At 37.0% G+C, this 21,736-nt stretch overlaps 1 protein-coding gene across 1 annotated transcript in view; it reads right to left on the bottom strand.

Annotated features, from left to right (window-relative positions):
* Positions 1-21,736, bottom strand: part of DOCK4 (dedicator of cytokinesis 4) — a gene marked incomplete at its 5' end in the record, with an annotated part of 119,660 nt that overhangs the window by 84,303 nt on the left and 13,621 nt on the right. Inside the window, 3 exons of the mRNA XM_010183173.1 lie at positions 972-1,134; positions 2,119-2,243; positions 16,631-16,756. Coding sequence (XP_010181475.1) covers positions 972-1,134; positions 2,119-2,243; positions 16,631-16,756 — 414 coding nt within the window. The remainder of the gene's footprint in view (positions 1-971; positions 1,135-2,118; positions 2,244-16,630; positions 16,757-21,736) is intronic.

The following is a 21,736-nucleotide window of genomic DNA, read 5'->3' as shown; positions in this document are numbered from 1 at the left end:
GAGTGCAGATGCTGAACACTTTTGAAAATCAACCCATTTTTCATTAAATGTGTGTGTATATGTGTATGTATACATTACTTTTGAGTCCAGGTTTATTACTGCTAGTGTGGTGTAGGCAATCATAACAAACATATCCAACTTGTACTGCATGGGAAAGACTGTGCACAAATGCATCATCTGTTTGAAACATACCGCTGCTGATTTCCCATTATTACTTCATAGCTTACAAAATAAACCTATGCAAATTTCTTCCTATATTACCTGTTCCTTACATTCTGAAGTTTATGTACCCAAAACCTAAATATACTGTCACTCACTATGTATGCCATTTTCCAAAAAGGCAATCTAAATAATCAAATCTTGCTATACCTACATCACCAAAAAGAGCCAAACAACAGCAGCAGTTTAAAAGACGTACAATTTTATCCACCTTTCTCTACAAGCTTGGCAACAGTCAGCACCATAGCTATAAAAACTCTCTTGGTATGCAGAACATGAACACAGACCTCAATTTTCACCTCAAAATCATCTCTATAATTGTTCAGTGTTTAGAGAGTGTTTAAAGAGTTTATTTCATCCATTAAAAAATAAAAACAGCACAAAAGTGTTGTTAGTTGACTATGATGTACGTATGTACGTTTCCCATTTGTGTTCAATTGCTAAACATGTATTAAGGAAGAGGTATAGTTTTGGATAACTTGCCAGGTAAATTCATTGCATTTTGAGTTTACCTAAGATTCCATTTACATTTGCAGCTGCAATGTTGTCTATTTATTTAATGAAATTAAGACTGGTTTCTCCTGGTATTTAGGCTTTACCAAAGCATCAAGTTTCACCAAGTAGAGCTGCAAGCCTGAGCAGCTGTGTCATGAATGCATGACAGTTGTCCTTTTCCTGAGGAGTTATGGAAACTCATGTGTGTACTGCAGCTGTAACAGAGAGGACTAGCACAAGTCGTGAACAGCGCTTACTGGAACAGTGCCGGAATTCACAGCGGATGTGTGCTCCTCTGAATTTATCCACAGGAATAGGAAGTTTCAGCAGCTCAGCCCATCTGGGACCGTTGTTATGATAAAGCACAAAGGAATGGTACTCGCTGGCTGGTGGCTCTCCGGAGCCAAATGAGATAAAATCCTAATGAAGAAAAAGTATTGATTGGAGATTAAAGGCAGATTAGTTCACTGGTAAGATGACATCAAGGACTGTTCTGACAAGGAAGGCTATTTATTGCTTATGTTCATATCACAAATGCCACATGTGGTATAATGCTCAGTATGTTTAAACCCACAAAAATAGTAGCACTTTGTTAATATCTGCTGATTAGAAAAAATTGCAAGAATCATGCATAGCTATGAGACACAAAGTATTATAAAGGGGGAACTGGGTGATTAGGAGGGCTTCAGCAACAACTGTGATGCAGAGTCCCATGACATAGCATGGTTCATCCAGTGTCATGCCCAAGCAACAAACAAGAATTTAACTGAGATATGAACAGCCCAGGCTGAAGACGTTTAGTCCTCTGAAATAAGGCTGTAACCCTGCTGTTATCAGTGATATGTCCCAGTATGGAAAAATAATGAAAACTGGGTTCCCCGATTAGAAATAAGCAAAATGTTGGTTGCTTTTGCAACATCCATGATAGTCTCCCCGTAACAAAGTAGGCAAATGGATTTGTGTAAGTCCTGACTTGGGGATATCTACTAATTCTTTGTGGGAAAGGTAAGCTGTAGCTTTTCTCCTCAGCAATTATAAGGGATCTCCTTTTAATCTCAAAATAATTTATTTTTTATGGGTATACATCTAAAGAAGTTATATACACACACGCATATGTATATTTCTATATAAAACCCACACACATCGATCACATGCTGTTTGCATTTGGCTGGCAATTATAGGTGTTTATCCAAATCATGTAATTGATCACAGAAGTAAAACAAACATGCATTTTATAAAGGTTTTAAGCAAAGTAGAAATATCTTTAATATCTAAAGACAGCAAAAGATAAACATGAGCTTTCCAAAGCAATCTTGTACTCTTCAAACAACGCCACAGATTGTTTACATCTCAAAAAGCATATCAAAATTAACTACAACAAGGAAAAGCATAAACCAAAAATACCTTTAAAATTTGACCACTGCTGTCCACGACATGCATAGTCACTTCCACATTTCTGGCCACACTTTTCCCTCCTTTCTCAAATTCTCCTCTTTCTACAGTAATATATAAATCATTCCTCATTTCACCTATAAAAAAACCAAGTCAAACAAAGCATGTAAAAGTCAGTTCAACTTTCTTTTTGCTTTTAGTACTTGAGTAGACTTTCATCTTCTCTTCCAAACAACGGATAGTATCACACTCACAACTTATCAGTATTTTTGGACTTAAACAATAACAATTGTTTTCATAAACTAAGAAAACCAACAAAGTTTCATCCCTCTAAAAGCCAAAGAGATTATCTGCCACAATAAACCAGTTCTAGGGGCTTTTACTTATCTGTTAGCACTTTATGGTCTTTAAAGTGGAATCTCCAGCTATACCAAAGATGGTGTCTAGCCTCATTTAATTCCTCTTTTAATCTAAGGCAATATTAACGTATTCTTTTTTTTTCATCTGTAATCTTTGCATTTCTCTATTTAATGTCTCCTTGAAGAATTGATTAGAACTTTTTTACACTAATCTCAAAAGAGCATATTTTATTTTGAAGAAGCAAAACACAAGATGTTGGTGTTCTTCCCATCAGAAGGGCAGGCTTCCCAGATTACTAGCACTCAAATCTGTCTTTCTGATCTAAAAGATCTCAACACATTTTACACTGACAGGGTGTTCCAAAGTTTTCTAGCAAAAAGTTAGCTTTATTACCTTATTTTTTGCTTGTTGGAAAGGCTTCAGAGAAATTAAAACATTCATCAACACATTAAGCTACTAATTCAATAGAGGCACTACCTAAGTGTTAAACGTTACGTACAGATTATTAAATATTGCTAGCATGCTTAAATTGCACTTCTTTGCACATTCATACATTAACATCTTAAGTATTCTGTCAGACCACAACCAGATCTTCTGCATGAGATCAATGGTAATTTTATTTTAGATTCAATTGACACAAACCACAAAGTTTATAGTTGATAAAAGGAAGAAAGATTGCTTGGCGGTTGCAGGAGGGGTAGTGCAGGGTGCTGGAAGACAAGCAATACTGGTGGTGACTGGAGTGGCATGGTAGCCCCTGCTCTGTTTGAAGAAGCTAAATCTATTTCTAAGAACTGTAAACTAATCTAGGTCTGGACATAGATTACTAGAACTACTTTGAAGCAATTGGACTTTCCTTGTGAAACACTAGAAAAATGAAGGATGAACAGCATCAAAACTAGGAGCATCTTCTAAAATTCCAATTTCTAGATTTGGTAGAAAAAGAAATTGAGAATATGTGCTTTTTAGGCAGTGAGATGCAAGTTTAGCATGATGGGAATATTCTCTTTTCATAAAGCAGATTTTCACTGAGCAGTGGTGAAAAGAAATCAAGTATGACAGTGTGTGTATAGGCATACCACTTAGAAGTCAAACATGAGATACATATTTGTACTGTGAGTAAAATTAATTAAAAGATATGTAACTGATAAATTGCATCTTCAGTTTTCATCTTGTTTTATGTGCATTTGACCTGCTTGAACTCTCATGTTTCACATTTCTTGCATTTATGTTACTGTATGCAACTCCCCAGTGACTTTTAAGTACTAGAAACAATGATCTTGCTATGGTCTTCTAATAATTTTATAACATTATTCCAGCACTGTATTCAAAATATTAAATTATTCCTCCAAAGCACAATCTAAAGTGTTGCCAAATAAAAAAAGGGTAAAAGGGGAAACTGCTATATTATCAAGCTCTCAAGGACTATGCCCGTTAAAAAAAAAAAGCAGGAGAAGGGGAAATCTGCTCTTGTATTACCTTATTATGAATTATCTTCTAAAATAACTATGGATAGACTAGAGTACAGCTAGACAGAATGAACAGAAACAAATACCAGGACCAGATGGTATTCACTTCAGAGCTTTGTGTGAAGTCAAGGATGAAAGAACTGAATTACTAATAAGCATGTGCAACCATTGAATCAATCTCTAGTTCCCTGTAGGAGACAGATTCAAAATAAGCAAAAGGTGGTGGTGATTCAGGTGATGGACTGCAAGACTTGTAAAAAAACCCAAACAAAAAACCCAAACACAAACCACAAAAGCAACCCTAAAACAAAAACCAGACACAAACAAACACCTTTCTGAAGGATGCTGTGAATATGAGAAAGACATAAGGGTTGAAGGGAAGCATGGAGAATTTGTGGAAGGAAGATCCACTAAAGGATATGAAACAGACAGCCACATGCAGCTCAGGAAATCCCTTGAGCTGAAAATAGCCGGAGGCTGGGAGAGCATCAGGGGGTCATTACCATATATACATATATGCATACTCAGTTCTCACTCTTCCTTAGGTGTCTGTTTACAATAATGGACTAGATGGGCCCTTGATCTGAATCAGTAGAGCTGCGGTTCGTATATTTATTCTGGTCACAAAATTACCTTTAAAACTACTAGATTCTGATTATTTCCACATTGTAGTAATATTTTATTATAAAAGTTTTAGAAGCTAGTATAGTATGGTTACCAAAAAGCATGCAATATTTTGAGTCCTTGCTTAGCATACACCTATGCTAGGATCGGTTCAAGTTAGTGCTGGCAGCTGGTCACTTGCAAGAGTTTTATATTCAGAAAAAATGACAACACACAATAATCAAAAAGGGAAGTTTTGTTATATAACTGATTTTAGCATATAACCTGTAGCTGCAGCAATTTCTCTTTAAAGATTAACTTGAATTCCACATGCATTTGTGCTATATTCAGTCATTATTTTTATTGCTTAGCAAGGAATTATTTCAATTTTCCATGGCGTCTTCACAGAAACATAACCAAATAACCATTTCCACCACAAATGTCATTATCTAGTCCAGATGAAACAAGGTAAAAACCATATTTTTCCTTTTAAAACTGAGTAAAGTGTACAAGATTTAAATGATAGTGACACTGGAACAGGTTGCTCAGAGAAATTGTGGATGCCCTAACATTTGAACCATTCAAGACTGGGCTGGCTTTGAGCAACCTGATCTACTGAAAATTGTCCCTGCCCATGGTGGGCAGTGGGTGGGGGGGATGATGATCTTTAGAGATCAAGATGATCTTTAAAGGTCCCTTCCAACCCAAATCATTCCATGATTCTATGTAAAAATAAGAAAGTGTTTCTAAATGAAGCAATCAGAGCTTCATAGAAGTTAAGAAGGCTTTCATAAATGGTGTCTGCATTTTAAGGCTGTTTTTTTTAAAACCCAAACCCATTGAGTTTTACCTTTTTAATTGCCAGAAGAAATCAAATCACAGGGAAAATAGGACACAGGAGCAGGATGTACTTTTACAAATACTGTCCTGTCCTTCTCTTACAGAACCTTGGCAATATGGAAGCGGCTCTTACTTCAGATAATAATGCAATGTGTTGAAAAAGGGAATCAATATATTCTTATTACAGAAGTGACCCATTAACTCCAACACTTTGTCACTACTTACTTAGCATCCTATTATTTCACGTATTTGACTAACCAAAGCCAGATTTTTAAATATTAAAAGCTACAGACCAAAGCACTCCTACAAAAGCTTCTACTACAAAGTGAGGGCTAGAGCTATATGGAAATTTAAGTTCCATAGAATGTGACAAAAAAAAATGTAAAGCTGCAGGGATATGGAGGATCACACAGATTTAACTTCCCTGTGCAGCACAAGTGTTCAGTGCATATTTTGCAAGGACATTTACTTTGGTAAGTGAATTTAATTGTGTGTGAAAGGTGCTGAACTGAAATGTCTGAGTGGCTAAATCAAAATGTGTACAGCACAGCATTGGCAGTACCTGCCTGTTCGTATGGTCCTGCCAATATGTTTCAGCTTTAACCTGGCAAAAATATCTTGAAAGCACTGTTTATAGGCTGAGAGAGGAAAAACTCCAATCCCTGCTTTGTCCCAGGTGTAGGCGCTAACCAGGCACATTACGGCTCAAGGTTTCTGACCTAAGAAGAAACAGAAGCAGCTTCATGACTTCAGTCCAATGAGCAATGCAGTGTCCAAGGGCCAAATGGGAGCAGAGGACAGAGAACTGATCAGTATCAATTACATGAAAGAGGCAATTACAAGGAGCAGGAGGAAAGGCCAGTTAAAGTAGCAAAACAACCGCAAGACAGACTGCTGGAGGACACACTTAGCTAATGGAGGTCGGTGTTCCTGAACTGCCAACTATAAAACACAGATTTTAAATGACCAGTAATAAGAAAAGAGCCAGGAGTAATTTGCAGGTTGGAGATCGCAATGCATGCTCAGAGGACCTATTATCTCCACCATGCAGTTTCAGTATGGAATGGCTCTGCAGGCTCCCTTTCCTTCATAGATAGGAGGCTGCACTATCACTATTCAGGACCTGCATACAAGCACTGGTCTGCTGCTGCTCACAGGGTGTACTCCCAGCTGTGGGACCTATGTTCAAGCTGCCCCAGGTCACAAGGCTTGAATGTTGCCACTGAACCTCAGGTGACAGGCGCAACATAGTAAGGAGAAGGTCAGATCAGGACAAGCATCAGGAGAATATTTGTATGAATATACTGTTTGTTCTTTTATTTTTCTAGAAACATTTGTACCTAACCTAAGTGTCAAAGTAATAATCCATCATCACAAACTGTTTCTAAACTTACACTGAAGAAGCTGTGAGTTAGAATTGCAATACAGATATTATAACAACAAGATTTTTCTCATACTCCAAACATATTTAGAAGTGTAAAATTTCTTGTAGCATATTAATATGGAAGAGGCTTTTCAAGCTGAAGATAGCTGTCAAAGATCAAAGGTACCTGTCTTTTTTAGAAAGAAGAGAGTTCAATTTGCCAGCTATCCTCAAAAAGCTTTCTAGTGAAATAAATTTCAATTTTATTATTTACTACTGTAACAAAACACAGCATGATTGTATTTGATCAAGATAGCATCTCTGATAGTTACAGCTTTCAGTCTGCAAATCTAAACCGTCCTGACAGCAGCCACAAATTCAAAAATAATTGCACAGAACTCCCTAGGAGCTTTTGTTAGGAACTGCTTTTTTGAAAGCTTTGCTTAGAATTATAGGTCCTTTAAAACCATGAATTGAAAAGGAGCAGAAAGCATTATTTTCTTTAGAGAAAGTTCCTGTTCATTTACATCTCTGTAAAATATAAGCTAACGAGTTGCTTTGTTTTATACCCTAAACATGACTTTAACAGCTCCTAGAACAATTTCAGTTGTTGGGACTGAAAATCTGGATGTGGCACAGACAAAATGTTATTATCCAGGAGGTAAATCTTGTGGATGAAAAACATTATAGAGAAAAGCTCCTTAGAAAACTTTGCAGATTGTGACACGAGCTGTGCAGGTACTGACAGTGGGACAATATAAAAAAAACCACCACATAGAAAGTGATTTCAATTTGAGGAGAGGCCTAGGGCTAGGGACCCTTAGTCCACCTTGCCTCCTACCCTTCAAGTCAATGCATGCTACGCAGCTAACATGTTCTATGATGTTACTATTCATGCTCATATCCTGGTAATAACAAGCAAAACTAGAAGATAAAAGACATGGGCAGGACATCCTCCACTTTAGTCCAGTAAACTTGGAACTGGGGCAGCTAAAGTTAATATAAGAAGAGTTTACAAAAATTCAGGGAAGAAGATAGAAAGGCTTAATTCAAAAACAGATGGCCCTATGTGTGAGTGATGCAGCGCTGATCACCAGCACATAAGCCTGAATTTCAACAAGTTACACTACAAGCCAATAGTACTTGCAGTAATCACAAATACTTTAACTATCAAAATAGATATGTTTCTTAATATATACACTTCGTTGGGGGGAGGAAGAGATTAAATCCTGGAATACTGTAGCAATACTAAACTCTTGCTAATGACTTTTTGGCAGTTAAACTTCGATGATTTCATAGAATTGTAGAATGGTTTGGGTTGGAAAGGACTTTAAAGGTCATCCAGTCCAGCCTCCCTGCAGTGAGCAGGAAGATCTTCAACTAGATCAGATTGGTCAGAGCCTCATCCAACCTGACCTTGAATGTTTCCAGGAATGGGGAAACATCCACCACCTCTCTGGGCAACCCGTTCCAGTGTTTCAACATCCTCGTTGTAAAAAACTCCTTCCTTATATCGAGTCTCACCTGCACTTTTAGTTTAAATCCACTACCCCTTATCCTGTTGCTACAGACCCTGTTAAAATGTCTCTCCTCATCTTTCTTATAAGCACCCTTTAAGTTCTGAGGGGTCACAATAAGATCTCCCCAGCACTTTCTCTTCCTCACTTTTCTCTTCCTCTGAACCACTCCAACACTCTCAGCCTTTCCTCATAGGAGAGGTGTTCCAGCTGTCTGATCATTTTTGTAGCCCTCCTCTGGATCTGTTCCAACAGGTCCACATCTTTCTTGTACTGAGAACTTCAGAGCTGAACGCATTACTCCAAGTAGGGTCTTCACCAGAGTGGAGTAGTGCGTGAGAATCACCTCCCTTCACCTGCTGGCCATGCTTCTTTTGATGCAGCCCAGGATATGGTTGGCTTCCTGGGATGTGAGCACACATTGCTCGCTCATGTCCAGCTTTTCATCCACCAGTATCCCCAAGTCCTTCTCTGCAGGGCAGCTCTCAATCCCTTCATTCCCCTGCTTGTATTGATAGAGAGGACTGCTCCAACCCAAGCGCAGGACCTTGCACTTGGCCATGTTGAACCTCGTGAGGTTCACACATGTCCACTTCTCAAGCTTGTCCAGGTCCCTCTGAGGGGCATCTTATCCCTCAGGTCTGTCAACCATAACACTCATCTTGGTGTCATTTGCAAATCCACTGAGGGTGCACTTGATCTCACTATGTCATCGATGAAGTTATTAAACAGTACTGGTCCCAGTACTAACTCCTGAGGGACACCACTCATCACTGTTCTCTGTCTGGCTATTGACACTGAGCTGTTCATGACTACTGTCTGGATGAAACCATCTAAACAATTCCTTATCCTCTAAAGAGTCCACCCATCAAATCCATATTTCTCCAATTTAGAGAGAAGGATCTTGTGTCAAAGGCCTTACAGAAGTCCAGACAGATGAGACATCCATAGCTCCTCCCTTGTCTGCTGATGTAGTCACTCCATCATAGGTTACTGGGCTGGTAAGGCAGGACTTACTCTTGGTGAAGCCATGCTAGCTGTGTTAAACTACCTCCCTGTCCTCCATATGCCTCAGCATAGCTTCTAGGAGGATCTGTTCCATGAAATTCCCAGGCACAGCAGTGATGCTGACAGGTTGGTAGTTCCCAGTCTCCTCCTTTCTACCCTTTTCAAAAATGGATGCAATGTTTCCCTTTTTCAAGTCATCAGGGACTTCACCTGACTGCCAAGACTTTTCAAATATCACAGAGAGTGGCTTGGCAACTACACGAGTCAATTCTCTCAGGACTCTGGGATGCATTTTATCAGGTCCCATGGACTTATGTACATTCAGGTTGCTCAGGTGGTCTCAAACCTGATCTTCTTTTACAGTGGAAGGGACTTTGCTCCTCCTTCCCCACCTTGCAGTCCCATCCACTCGAGAGGCGTGGGAACATAGGTTGCCAGTGAAGACTAAGGCAAAAAAGTTGTGGAGTACCTCAGCCTTCTCCTCGTCTGTTGTTACCAGTTTGCCAGCTGTGTTCATTGATGGGGTACACTTTCTTTGCTTTGACCTTCTATTTCTCGCTGACATAACTGTAGAAAGCATGTCTTATTGTTCTTTGCATGCCTTGCCAAGTTCAGCTCCAGCTACACCTTGGCCCTCCTGAACCCATCCCTACACAACAGGGCAACTCTTCCCAGTATATCTGTCCTTGTTTCCACTGCTCTTTAGTTTGAGCAGCATGTCTTTACTCAGCAATGCTGGTCTCTTGCCTTCTCTTCCTGATTTTTGAAGCATGATCCAGAGTTGTATTTAGTTTTAAAAAAAAACAAACCACAATTAAAAAAAAATCAAGTTACGCAATCTTGCATCATTCATTAAAATCATAGTACAGAAGAATGTTATCTGAGAGAAAGGCATCCTCAAGGAGATCAGCTCAGGAACATATAGGCACACTGCATTTCACAAAGAATTTGATCACCTTAAGAAGTGAAATCCCATTACTGAAACAATTTCTTTTCTGTTTTGCATTGTAGGAGATACTGAAAGAGTGGCTGGCTGCTTATCAGCAAATGTATTCAACACTTTTAAGAAACAGGGCAATTCTCATTGACATGCTTGAAGCTGCCAGTAAAAGTGTGTCAGATTTAAAGACCATGACAACCACCAGTCAGCTGTCTGTTCAGCGTTTTCTCCCCATATAGCAACCTTGACTTCCTCATTACTGTGGCAAAGAACAACTTTGCTACTTGCAAGCAGCTCACAATAACAATACTTACTATTTATGAGTAATATTCACACATGACTCAAGAATGAGAAGGTGGTGTACTTGGTGCTTAAGTATATACATACAAAGAAAATGTCTGAGAATGGGACCCCCTGGGTGATACTTGACAAAAACTTATTTGGGACAGGGTGTGTGTCTGCACTTAAGTATATGGCAGAAAGAAGTAAGACAATTTCCATTATTTATGTACTGCTAGCTAGTTTTTATATTATCACTGTTATTCTTGCTTATATAAGGCAAATATTAAAACAACTTTGCATGTGTTAGAATTTTGGGAGCATTGGTGACTTCGATAACACTACTGCCTTTTTATCATTGGATCAAGTACAGGCTGGCATTTAAATCAAAGGCAAAGATGAATAAACAAATTCCTTTTCTCAGTTATGCTACTGTGCTGAATGTAGAGAACATTATTTGCATTTTCAGCTTTATTACAGAAGCTCTCAACAAGCCCTAAGAAATGCTCATCAGACTACAGCTGATTAAGGAAATGAAATGCCCTTTATGAGGGATTCTCAAACTGTAATGCTTTCAGATTTCAAATGGATTGTAGGTCTGCCACATAATAGCCAATTGCCCTGTGACTTTCTCTTTTTGCCCTTCCTTTTAACAATGATATGTAAAACAAGTTGCTTTGAACAAGTGGAAAATAATTACTTAAACACCTGTTTAACAGAAAACTTTGATCTGTTAATTTTGTATAGCTGCAATATAAATTTTCAACAGAATTTCAAAAGACCATTTACTTATACAGAGCTAAAGCATTCACTTGTTAGCATGCCTGTGCTCCTTACCTGGTTTATTGAAGAAAGACTTCCAAGCCATAACTATCCTTTTATACACTTCCCATGCATCACTGCTACTTGCTCTATGCTCAAAAGAAAGCCAGCTTACTCTTCCAAATACTATAAACTGCATTAGACCCTTTTCCCCATTTTCTCCTTGCAGAGACTTTAAATCAAGAGAAGTCCAATTAAATCCTGGCTTTTCTTCCCTTTCATAGCTCTCTCATTTTTCCTTTAGTTCCTAATGAACCAAGACAAGACAGAGGAGATGGGAAGGAGAGAGAAAACAATACAGAAGTTCCTTGCACTTGTCTAGCCAAGTATGCAGTCATGTATTAGTATTGGGGAAATGATAATTCCTTTGGTTGATAGGAACAAAGATTTTAAAAACTATTAAAATAGCATTTGGAAGGCAGAGGATATTCCCCATAGAGTACTACAATTTCATGAAAGGTCAAGATTCAGGGTGTCTTTACTTCACAATATTGCTTAAACATATTTTGTGTAACTAATACTCCCAGTAATTAAAAATACGTATTTCTGGATTCTTGGAAATCAGAACTACAAACAATGGCAGGTGTTAAATTTAGGCTGTTCATACTCCACACAGGATAAAGAAGATTGGAAAAATTCGCACCACTGCTAGTGAGAGAAAAATGCTTAAGTGTGTCAGACATATTTCTTTACCTAGAATCAACAGCTCTCTACTAAATACAAGCTCACTGACAGATACAGACACTTCCCATGACAAAGAGAACAGATTCCATAGATTGCTTTACAGTTTAGCTCTCCATACTCTCATTCTAAGCTTTAAAAGATGGAATATGCTCCTAGTCAAAATCACATCATTGAAAAACGCATGTTATCACAAGGATAGCAGCTTGAGAGATCATTTCCATAAAAAAGACAAAGATTCTAGTTTCATTTTAAAAGCTTCTGAAAATAGAAAGTAAGAAAGATTGGAGAGTGTGTGCTTGCACATGAAAAGAATAAAAGACCTTTTAATAATCCAGATGAAGAAGAAAAGAGTATATTCAGAAGCTTTCAAAGACAGGATTCTGATGAGATTTAACTGGACAGCTAAAGGACGACTAAGTAAGTTAAGAGTTGACAAATGCAAAGCAATGCAGATGTGATGGCAAAAAACTATTTTTCCTAAATTAAGCATATGAAAGCTTAATGTAGGACACTTAAAAGCATTGCAACATCCTGGGCAGCTCATCCCATCTGCTGAATGAGTAGAAATTGTGAAAAAAAGAACATTGAGAAACAAATGTGACTTTTATTGCTTCACAAGCAAATCTGAAAGTATGAAAATTCCATTACAAAAATTACTACCGTAGCTTCATGTAGAGTCTTTAGCAATGTTATTTGCAAATTACATGACAGGATTAGAAGAGGACCAAAAAATTCAGAGTGAAGGATTATAAACCAAGAACTTCGTGTCAGGACTGACTAGCTCAGCTACAGATACCACCATTATAGACCCTCTAAGCTTATGTACAAAGAAAACAATGCTCAGTGTAATATCATTGTACTGACTTGCCAATTCTTTAACCTCTTCTAAATATCTTAAGAGTTTAATAATTTGGGTAGACAGGAAGAAATACAAACTCTGATCTTAACTCAGAGCTAGTGGTGGTCAGATTTCAGCAGTGGTAATGTCATCAGTTCAGACCATAAGTGGAAAAAGGTAGTCTATAGCTAAGTGATATCCATCTAATGAAAATCTGTTGAGATGTCAGCCAACAGATCATTTGTTTACACACTGCTGTAAATTTAATGGACATTTGGAGGCAAGTTGCTATCCTCTTGTAAGATATAGAGTCTCTCAAAGTCTTATACCTGTTTTAAATAAAAAATATCTTTGATATTACAGACAAAGCTGCATAGAGTAAGTTTGTAGGTAAAGTTCCAGGAAGTAAGGGCTGGACCTAACTGAACTGCTTAGTGAAAAAAGGATTCTAGAAAAAGACAGGAGATTACTTTACTATGTGCTAGTGTCTCACGCTGAATGGGTTTTGGCTTTGAATGTACCAAGTAGTCAAGGCAACTATCAGTAATAGACTTAGCACTATTAAAAACCATGTAACTTAAAGCAGACGCAGTTCTGGTCTGGCAAGCACAAGAAAGGAAGATGTGCAACAATACAGATGCTTACCACACAATAGTATTGAGTCTGTTTACGACTGGTGGTCCTAGCAGGAAGCTATGGCTCCTTTAGTAAGTCCTCTTTTAGACAAAAGCTGTGCTAGGGTTTATGCCAATTCTGAAAACCCCAAACCACACACATTAATGACCCAGCTATTTTACGGAATTAGGTATCTTTCACAAAGACGCAAATGAATACGTATATGCATATGTGCTAGAACACATAAGCATACGCAGTGCTGAAGTTACGCACTGATACAGATGCTGTAAGTCATATTTGGAAACATATTCCACAAGAGTGCACTACATAAACCAGCAAAAACGCTTGTAAAAGTATGTATAGAAAAATATAAAAGGACTTGCATATACCGTCACCTATTACATATGTTAAACTAACTTAGAGTACTGCTCAAAAAGTGTAATATGTTCGTAAATATTAAATACTAAATTTTGTATACTAAGTAAGGATGTGGTTGTCTGTCCTTTCAGGAAATGGTAAGCACAGAAATTCAGGGTGTAAGCACAGCTGTCCTTTGATACCGTACATAGCTTTCTGAGAACATTGCCTTCCTGAGAACATCTGCAGACTGCCACACTAGGATGATGGAAAGGAGTTTACTAATGGTTGCACAGAGTCTGCCCTTAAATCCCAGTTAAATCTAGAAGCAGCATGTTGATTAGACTCACAAGACAACACTTTTACTGCCTTTCCTTCTTCTGTCAGCTAGAATAAAGTGAGTTACTTATTTCAGTCTTTCTGAACCTTATATGCATTTTTCTAGCCATCTACTTCATTTCCTAAAACACTTGGAGTTCTGCATTAAGAAATTCTGCAGGTTCTGGAAAGAGCATTCTGTGGCTTCACCCTGTCAGGATCCAGTGACATAAAAAGCATTGCTCTATAAAAACAGGCATTATTATTGTCAAGAAGATTCTGGTTTGACATGTATGCTGATCCAAGTTACTTTTAACAGCAAAACCTCCAAAGAGAAAAGGATTGATATGATGAAAAATGAAGGTCAGAGAGAGTTTAAATACACCAGAATAGGAGAGAGACTTAAAATATGGCATTTATAAAAGAGATACTGTTGTTTAGCAGCATGAAGTATTTCTTCTTGAATAATTCAAGACAGTCTGGTTCAAAACCCTAACATGAGTGCTAATTAGCCACAGCAACATACTTACTTTGAACAAAAAATATAAAATAAGATTAATTAATGACCATTTCCAGTGGCAAAAGATGAAGTTCTCTAATTTATCTCTGAAAAAAGATACGATAAGAGAAACAAAATGAAAAGGGAGCTTTAAAGGAATAAAGCATTTCAAAGGCTGGGTTCCTGTGGGCATTTCAGTGCCTAGGGCATACTGCTCTGGTTAGTCCTTGTAACTCATCGTTGCAAGAGTGAAACGATTATTTCTCTGTGCCAGTAAACATAGAATAAAAGTTGTACATTTCCTAAATTGAGGTATGCATACATTTGGACTGAGAAAGCAGCACACCAGAATCCATATATTATTTTTTTAATAAAAAAGAGACAAACTGAGCCTGCGCAATTCTTTGAAACTGAGTTCAGAAACTCCTCCAGCAGCAGATTACACAGTACTCAACTATAATATGTTCTTCATAGTTTAGTACATCACATTATTTCACAACTGGAAAGTGAGGGGATACAAGAGCTATTTACAGAACTTAGAAAATTTGATAACACAGAGCAGAAGGTCACTGAACCATAGACAAATGGAGATGGTTTCTTAATGGGAGTCATAGTGTGCTCAGTAAAACTGCTTCCACTGTCTTCAGCCATATTATCTACAATATCCATTTGATTCAAATTACAAATCACAAAACACTAATATAACAAATAAACCCTTGCTAATAAGCCATAAGATTCCAATCGAATGCTTCCATTAAACATACATATATAATCTACCTTTACATTAAATGGCACCTGACTCAGGCATTTTATTGTTCTAAAAATTGCAGCCAAACCAGCAATTTTCATAATAATGCTAAAAGTCCTTTACTAATTTGTGTTCTGTGCATGTTTTAAGTGATTAGTAGTACGGATCAAGGATGCAGAAGGACAGATGTTTAATTGGCAGTAAGAACACAACAGTGAACTCTCTGTTGTCAAGTTTCAGGCAGAAGTTCAAGAGAAACTCATGCCCATAACTAAAGCTGCATCTCATTACTTTAGTTTTCAATGCCTATTTTAAGACCTCCTTGATTAGTGGAGTATTGAAGCTTATTTATTCTCACCTCAGAACCTTAGTTTACTTCTGATTTAGGTACACAAGAACGTAAAGACAGATTTTTATAAGAAGAAGGCAGTCTCTATTAAAAATCTGCAAGTCATGAGGATAATTTACATTTGAGAGTCAAGGCATTGTGTGTGGACTAAGTTGAAACTGAGCTCCTCCCTGCAACATTTCTCAGTAACAGCACACCACCGCAATCAAGCCAAACTAGTCTGGTTGCAAGTATGCTTTTCCTTTAAAGACACATTTGCCTTATAATTTCCAGCAATCCGTTAAACTTTTATTAAAATTTCATTTCAGGGATGGAACTACAGATATTACAGTGATCTTCTTGTATTTGCTTCTTCATATTCATATTGTCACAATCATTCTATCTTCCTTAGTATCTGTTTAAAATTCACATATTTTGTCACACAATCAAAATAAAATCTCTACATCCCTATTATTATCCATTTCCAGTATCTTCATTTCCAGTATTTGAGACAAATCCTGGTGAAACCAGAAGCTGTACAGTGTCAGTGAAATTCTATTAATCCTTATTTAGAAAACTACCAGCTCCTAAGAACATGCTGTTCTGCTGGTTATCTCTTTCTCAGCATAGAGCTCAGCAGTCTTGCATTCAGTCATCTTCACTTCTATAAAAGTGAGGTCCCATGTCTCAAAAAAGGCTGCTGTGGCTGTATGCCCTTTTGACACTGATATAGTAACTATACAATGTATAACGCAATGGGGCCACTGCAACACAGTTTTCTTCCAACTATCTGAAAAAAACCTAGCATAAGAGTATCTGGAAAAGTTTAAGAACTTTTAGCATACAGTATTTATTTAGAAAGCACCTAAAAGCTAAGTAATTTATCATTAGTTCTTTCTTCTGCTGCTTATTGAGAGTTTTTTCTTTTTAACTTACCAGGCATTATAATATTGGAAAAACCTAGTTTCCTTGTTATGGATACTCCATGGGTAAACATGGATGTATACTCTCTCCTAATTTGTTCTATGTCTCCATGAAGCAACTGAAGGGAAACTGCCAGACCTGAAAGCAGAGAGAAAAACAAGGAAAAATAAGACATTCAAACAGATTATGGTCATCACTACTTCTTAAAAATTATTTTTACTTGCAATTATATATGCATTCCCAGAACACAGAAAATTTAGACAAACTTCAATAACACCAAGCCAACCCACCTCAAATTTTATATGTATCTGGGAAGAGTACCAACATCCAGATATCAATAAAGAGTTGAAAACAGCTACCCTGAAAAAGCATTAGCAAATTATTGGGTTGGCCAAAAAGTAACTGCAGGTTTTTCTAAATAGATGGACATACATGTCTTTCAAATGAAGTTACATTTCAACTGCAAATTCATTACGTAACTTGATAGCTGACCATTCAAGCGTGCTTTAGAAAAAGAAAGTGCACGATTTCGTTGACAATTATTTACTTGGCTTTGATTTCAAAATGGAAAATCAAAACAAACATTTTTGTCATATTTTACTATATTACATCAGAAAAGGAAAAAACAATGTGCAAGCTCATAAAAAGTTACATGATGTGTATGGTGAAACCTAATGCCTTATGAACCCTAATGTCTTAAAGCTACAGCAGTGTCAGAATTGGTTTGCTAAATTTCAGTCCTGGGATTTTGATGTTAAAGATGCACCACACTCAGGAAGGCCAGCCGAAGTTGAAAATGACAAAATCAAGGCACCAATCTAATACAATTGGCATTTAACAACACAAGAGATTGCTGATAATCTTAACATATTGAAATTGAGCACTGAAAACAATTTAAAAAAACTTGGGTATGTTAGGAAGCTTGATATTTTGGTACCACGCAAGCTCAAAGAAATTCTTCTCATTAAGCGTGTTGACATCTGTGATTCTCTCTTGAAACATGAAGAAAACAATCCATTTTTTAAATGTCTGATAACAGGCAATGAAAAATGGATCATCTACAACAACGACAAACAAAAAAGATCATGGAACAAGTGAGATGCACCAGCTCAAAGCACTTCGCAAGCAGATATTCACCAAAGGAAGGTTCTGCTGTCAGTCTGTTGGAATGTCAAAGCTATTGAGTATTTTGCACTGCTGATGAGGATATCAAATCATTCTTGGGATTGTTTTTTGCTAAAAAAGATAAGAACTTTTTTGAATGTGGAATCATGAAGTTTCCTGAAAGATGGCAAAAGGTAATTGAACAAAATGGACACTATATTGTTTAATGCAGTTTCTGTTTCCCATGAAAGTGTTGCCTTGCATTTACCTGGAAAAACACACAATTACTTTTTGGCCAACCCAATATTACTAATGTGTAACTGAACTACGATGACACATCAGATAAAAATTATCTCAATAGCGATGGGACTGAGGTCTTAACTGGAAAAAGAATATGAAAAATGTCACTTTAGAGAAAAGTCAATCAGTTATATTTGCTACCATTTCAATTTTTCACTTCCTTCAACACAGTGCTACCGTCATTGGTATGCAAGAGAAGGTGCAAACACAGTGTTCCCTATCTATAGGAGAAACATGTCTCATTATAATGCATCATTTAAGCTGATAAAAATTTATACAAGTTATTAATCCAAAATCCGAAGAAACAAATTCTAACAAACCAATATAGCATAATCAATATTTTCTACTTAGGCACAATAACTTTATAATGACTGAAATTACAACTTTCTCTTAATATTCATCAGATTTAATCAATCATGCTCTTTCCTAAGTTTGCTAGAAGGCATGCAAAATGCAAGTGTGGCCTCATATTAATTTTCCAGTATTTATTCCTCTAGAACCAAGGAAAATAATTTCATCTACTATATCTGCAGTATACAGATATATTGCAAACAGTATGCTTCATTACAGCTGAAAAAAACACAACACGCATGCCTTTTGGTTATTTCAAAAATAATCACTGAGGCAAGTGTGAGGATGATACAACTTGTAAAGATTAATCTTCCCTGACCTTCAACATAGAGCTTACAGCATATCACGTGTTAACGTACAGATCAAGGAGAAGATAACAGCAAACTCTTAATTTACACTGAACAACAGACAACTCGGAAGAGTCATAATTAACTTTAGACTAAGCTTAAGTAAATAACGTGTACACACAGACCAAACAATAAGGTCAGCAGTCCTTTGGGCTTCGGAAGAAATTTCCCCTACAACCATGTTACTATTTAACTGAATAAATTTACTTGAAGTTTGATGGTTCTTAAATGAAGAGCTTGAAAAATCTGTACTAAGCACTGCTAGTTCAGGCTACTGCACTAGAGATCAGAGATCCAATTAGCATGACAATTTTTACCTTTTTCCTCTTACCTAAACTAACATTTTATTATTTTGGCAACTCCAGAGAACGTGATACTCTGGCCAGACTTCCATCCACTTATGAAAAACAGCTCACCTAAATATCTCCAACTGAGTACATAAACATATCTTACAAGGGAAAACATTCAGGCAAGTCTATTCTATTTTAAGGACTGCATTTAATGCCATGAACATTAATTATTTTGGTAATAGGAATTTGTTCTGTGGTTATACAGTTAACAACATTTAGGAAGTAGTGACAATTATTATTAGTGTAGACAAGAAAACAAACCACACTGTGGTGAACTGATGGTACGGGAGGTTGGTAAGAAGTCATAAAGGCAAAATTCAGACTCAAAGCAGGTGAAGTTTTTCATTGCTGGATGGGAAGAGCAAGGCTGGATATCGCTCACTTACAAATATGGATATTTATCCCACCTCCAACCTTGTTTCTTTTATATTTTAAGAAATTGTTATACATACATATGTTATTCATACATTCATACCCCTATTGCAGTGTTACCTTGGAAACCTAAAAAAACATTTGCCATTGCTCCAGATCACAGCAACCACAACAGCATTAATCGGATGCTGTACACCGCCTGGCGTTGAGTAAAGTCATTGTGTTTTTTAAACAAAAACTTGAAGACCTCAAATCCAACCAGTACTAGTTTTCTTTGTGTACCAATTTCACAGATTTCCTTGAAGAATTTTATTTAGCTCAAAAATGTGATAAATGTCAAAAAAACTCATCAATGGCAAAATAGTTTTAACTTGAGAAATAAGCTGCCTGTCAAGAATTTGAAGTACTTGCTCATGCAAGGCAAGAAAGGTATTAGAGATCTGCACTTCACAGCATTCTTTGTTAGACAATGAAGAGTCATCTTTTTATATCCAAAAGGATCAAGAAAATCTCTCAGTGAATACACTTAAAACGTGCCTTAGTAATTTTACCTGTAGTTTAAATACACCTTTGGAATATGAAAGGTATGCATCCTCCAACGCTTCAGAATAATGAAGAACATTGGATTAAAGATAGCAGCGTTACTTAAAAATGTTATATGATGTAAGCAGCCCAGTACAATAGAAAAAAGTGAAACTAAATCAGAATGGAAACAGAGCAAAGGTGCACAGGGAGGGAAGTCTGAGGAACCTCTGAAAACCAAGGTTTCAGGTTAATCTTGCCACTGAGGAACCGGCTGTCAAATGAAAAGGGAACTGACAACAGATGCAGAAGATCTGATAAATCTGATAAAAATGCTAAAGTTACAAGCATAAAGACTTTTTATAATCTATGAGAAGAAGGTGATCTAATCTAACTCATGGAAGTTATAACAGCCTAATCAAAGAGTTATTATTAGTCCATTTACAATGATGCTAATACACTCCAAACAAAATACTGTTAAAATGACATATATACACACTATCTTTCCAGGTCAATGGTTTCAACCTGGGGAGGTGGTGTATGGTGACCAAGTTATCAGCATCCCAAGCCTTTTGCTACGAGAAGTAAGATGTTGCCTGTTTTTTCGTCCTGTCTCTCTCTGAAGTAATTACTCTCTTGGAGTAATTTCTATGTTAATGTGATTTACACCTTGTTATTTCTTCACTGGTCTGCAAGTCTGCATTATATCCTCATTCATCATATATGACAGGTTTTATATATGCCACATATCTGTTCTTTGTTCTGTTTCCCCAAAAACTGTGGGTTGTTGGTTTCTTTTTCTGCTCTCAAGGTCACACTACTTGATGACCGGTAATTGGCCACTGGTGAGCTGTTCTTAGGTCTGGGACCTATAGCATCATCTCATGACAGTACTTTCAAGGCCGTGGTTACAGCCACATGTCTTTACTCTGTTCCACTTTAGTCTATGGTTATAGATAGTTAACTTTACACAGAACACCTACATGTTATAAGTATATATTAAATACAAAACATGTATACCAAAGTGGGTTACACCACACAACTGTACAAAGCTAAGCAAGAGCTAAAATAAGGTAGAAATAATTTATTATTTTGTCATTAGATAAATGTTTTTACAAGCCAGAACAAATTTCCAGGCAGGCTAAGATGAGTCCAGCCAGCCAAAACCAGATAGGTAATGAAGACTGTGTTGTCAGCTAAACACAAATCCTGTGGCCAGTTACAAGCCACAGCGATTCCATATTTATGGGTCTATAAAATTACAATACACTTCCTAAAGAAACGAGACACCCATCATGGTTGAGGAACAATGGATCTGAAATAAAGTCATGGGCAAGAGGTACTTTAAAAAGATGGAATCATTCACATTTTCAAGGGACTAAAGACTGTAGCTTTATTATAAATCAATTTACTTGACTATCAGTTAGAATTAACTAACATGATTTAAAACACACTGACATGTCACAAAGCAATTAAGATTTTTCAGAAGGTTTCACATTCAATTGAAGTGAAAAGGAACTCCCTCAGACACACTACAAAGCAAAGTGGAATGCAGAGGAACTGATTAGTTGAAAGACACTACCTTCCTCATCAGAATGTAACCAAAATTTAGCATACCACAATGGTCAGAAAGCCAGCGAACTCAGGTTACAAGTGATTAAAGCTCTCTGTATGGAGAAGAAAGAAAGGGGTGGAGATGAAACATTACTGTTCCTAGAAAAGAAGGTTTAATCACGAGACAGTAATGAGACAGGGTCAAGGTGGAGAAAGCT

This window comes from Mesitornis unicolor, unplaced genomic scaffold (assembly GCF_000695765.1).
Source record: "Mesitornis unicolor isolate BGI_N332 unplaced genomic scaffold, ASM69576v1 scaffold7394, whole genome shotgun sequence".
NCBI classification, from domain to species: Eukaryota; Metazoa; Chordata; class Aves; order Mesitornithiformes; family Mesitornithidae; genus Mesitornis; species Mesitornis unicolor.
The sequence above is the reverse complement of the archived record's forward strand: the minus strand, read 5'-3'. Positions and strand labels throughout refer to the sequence as shown.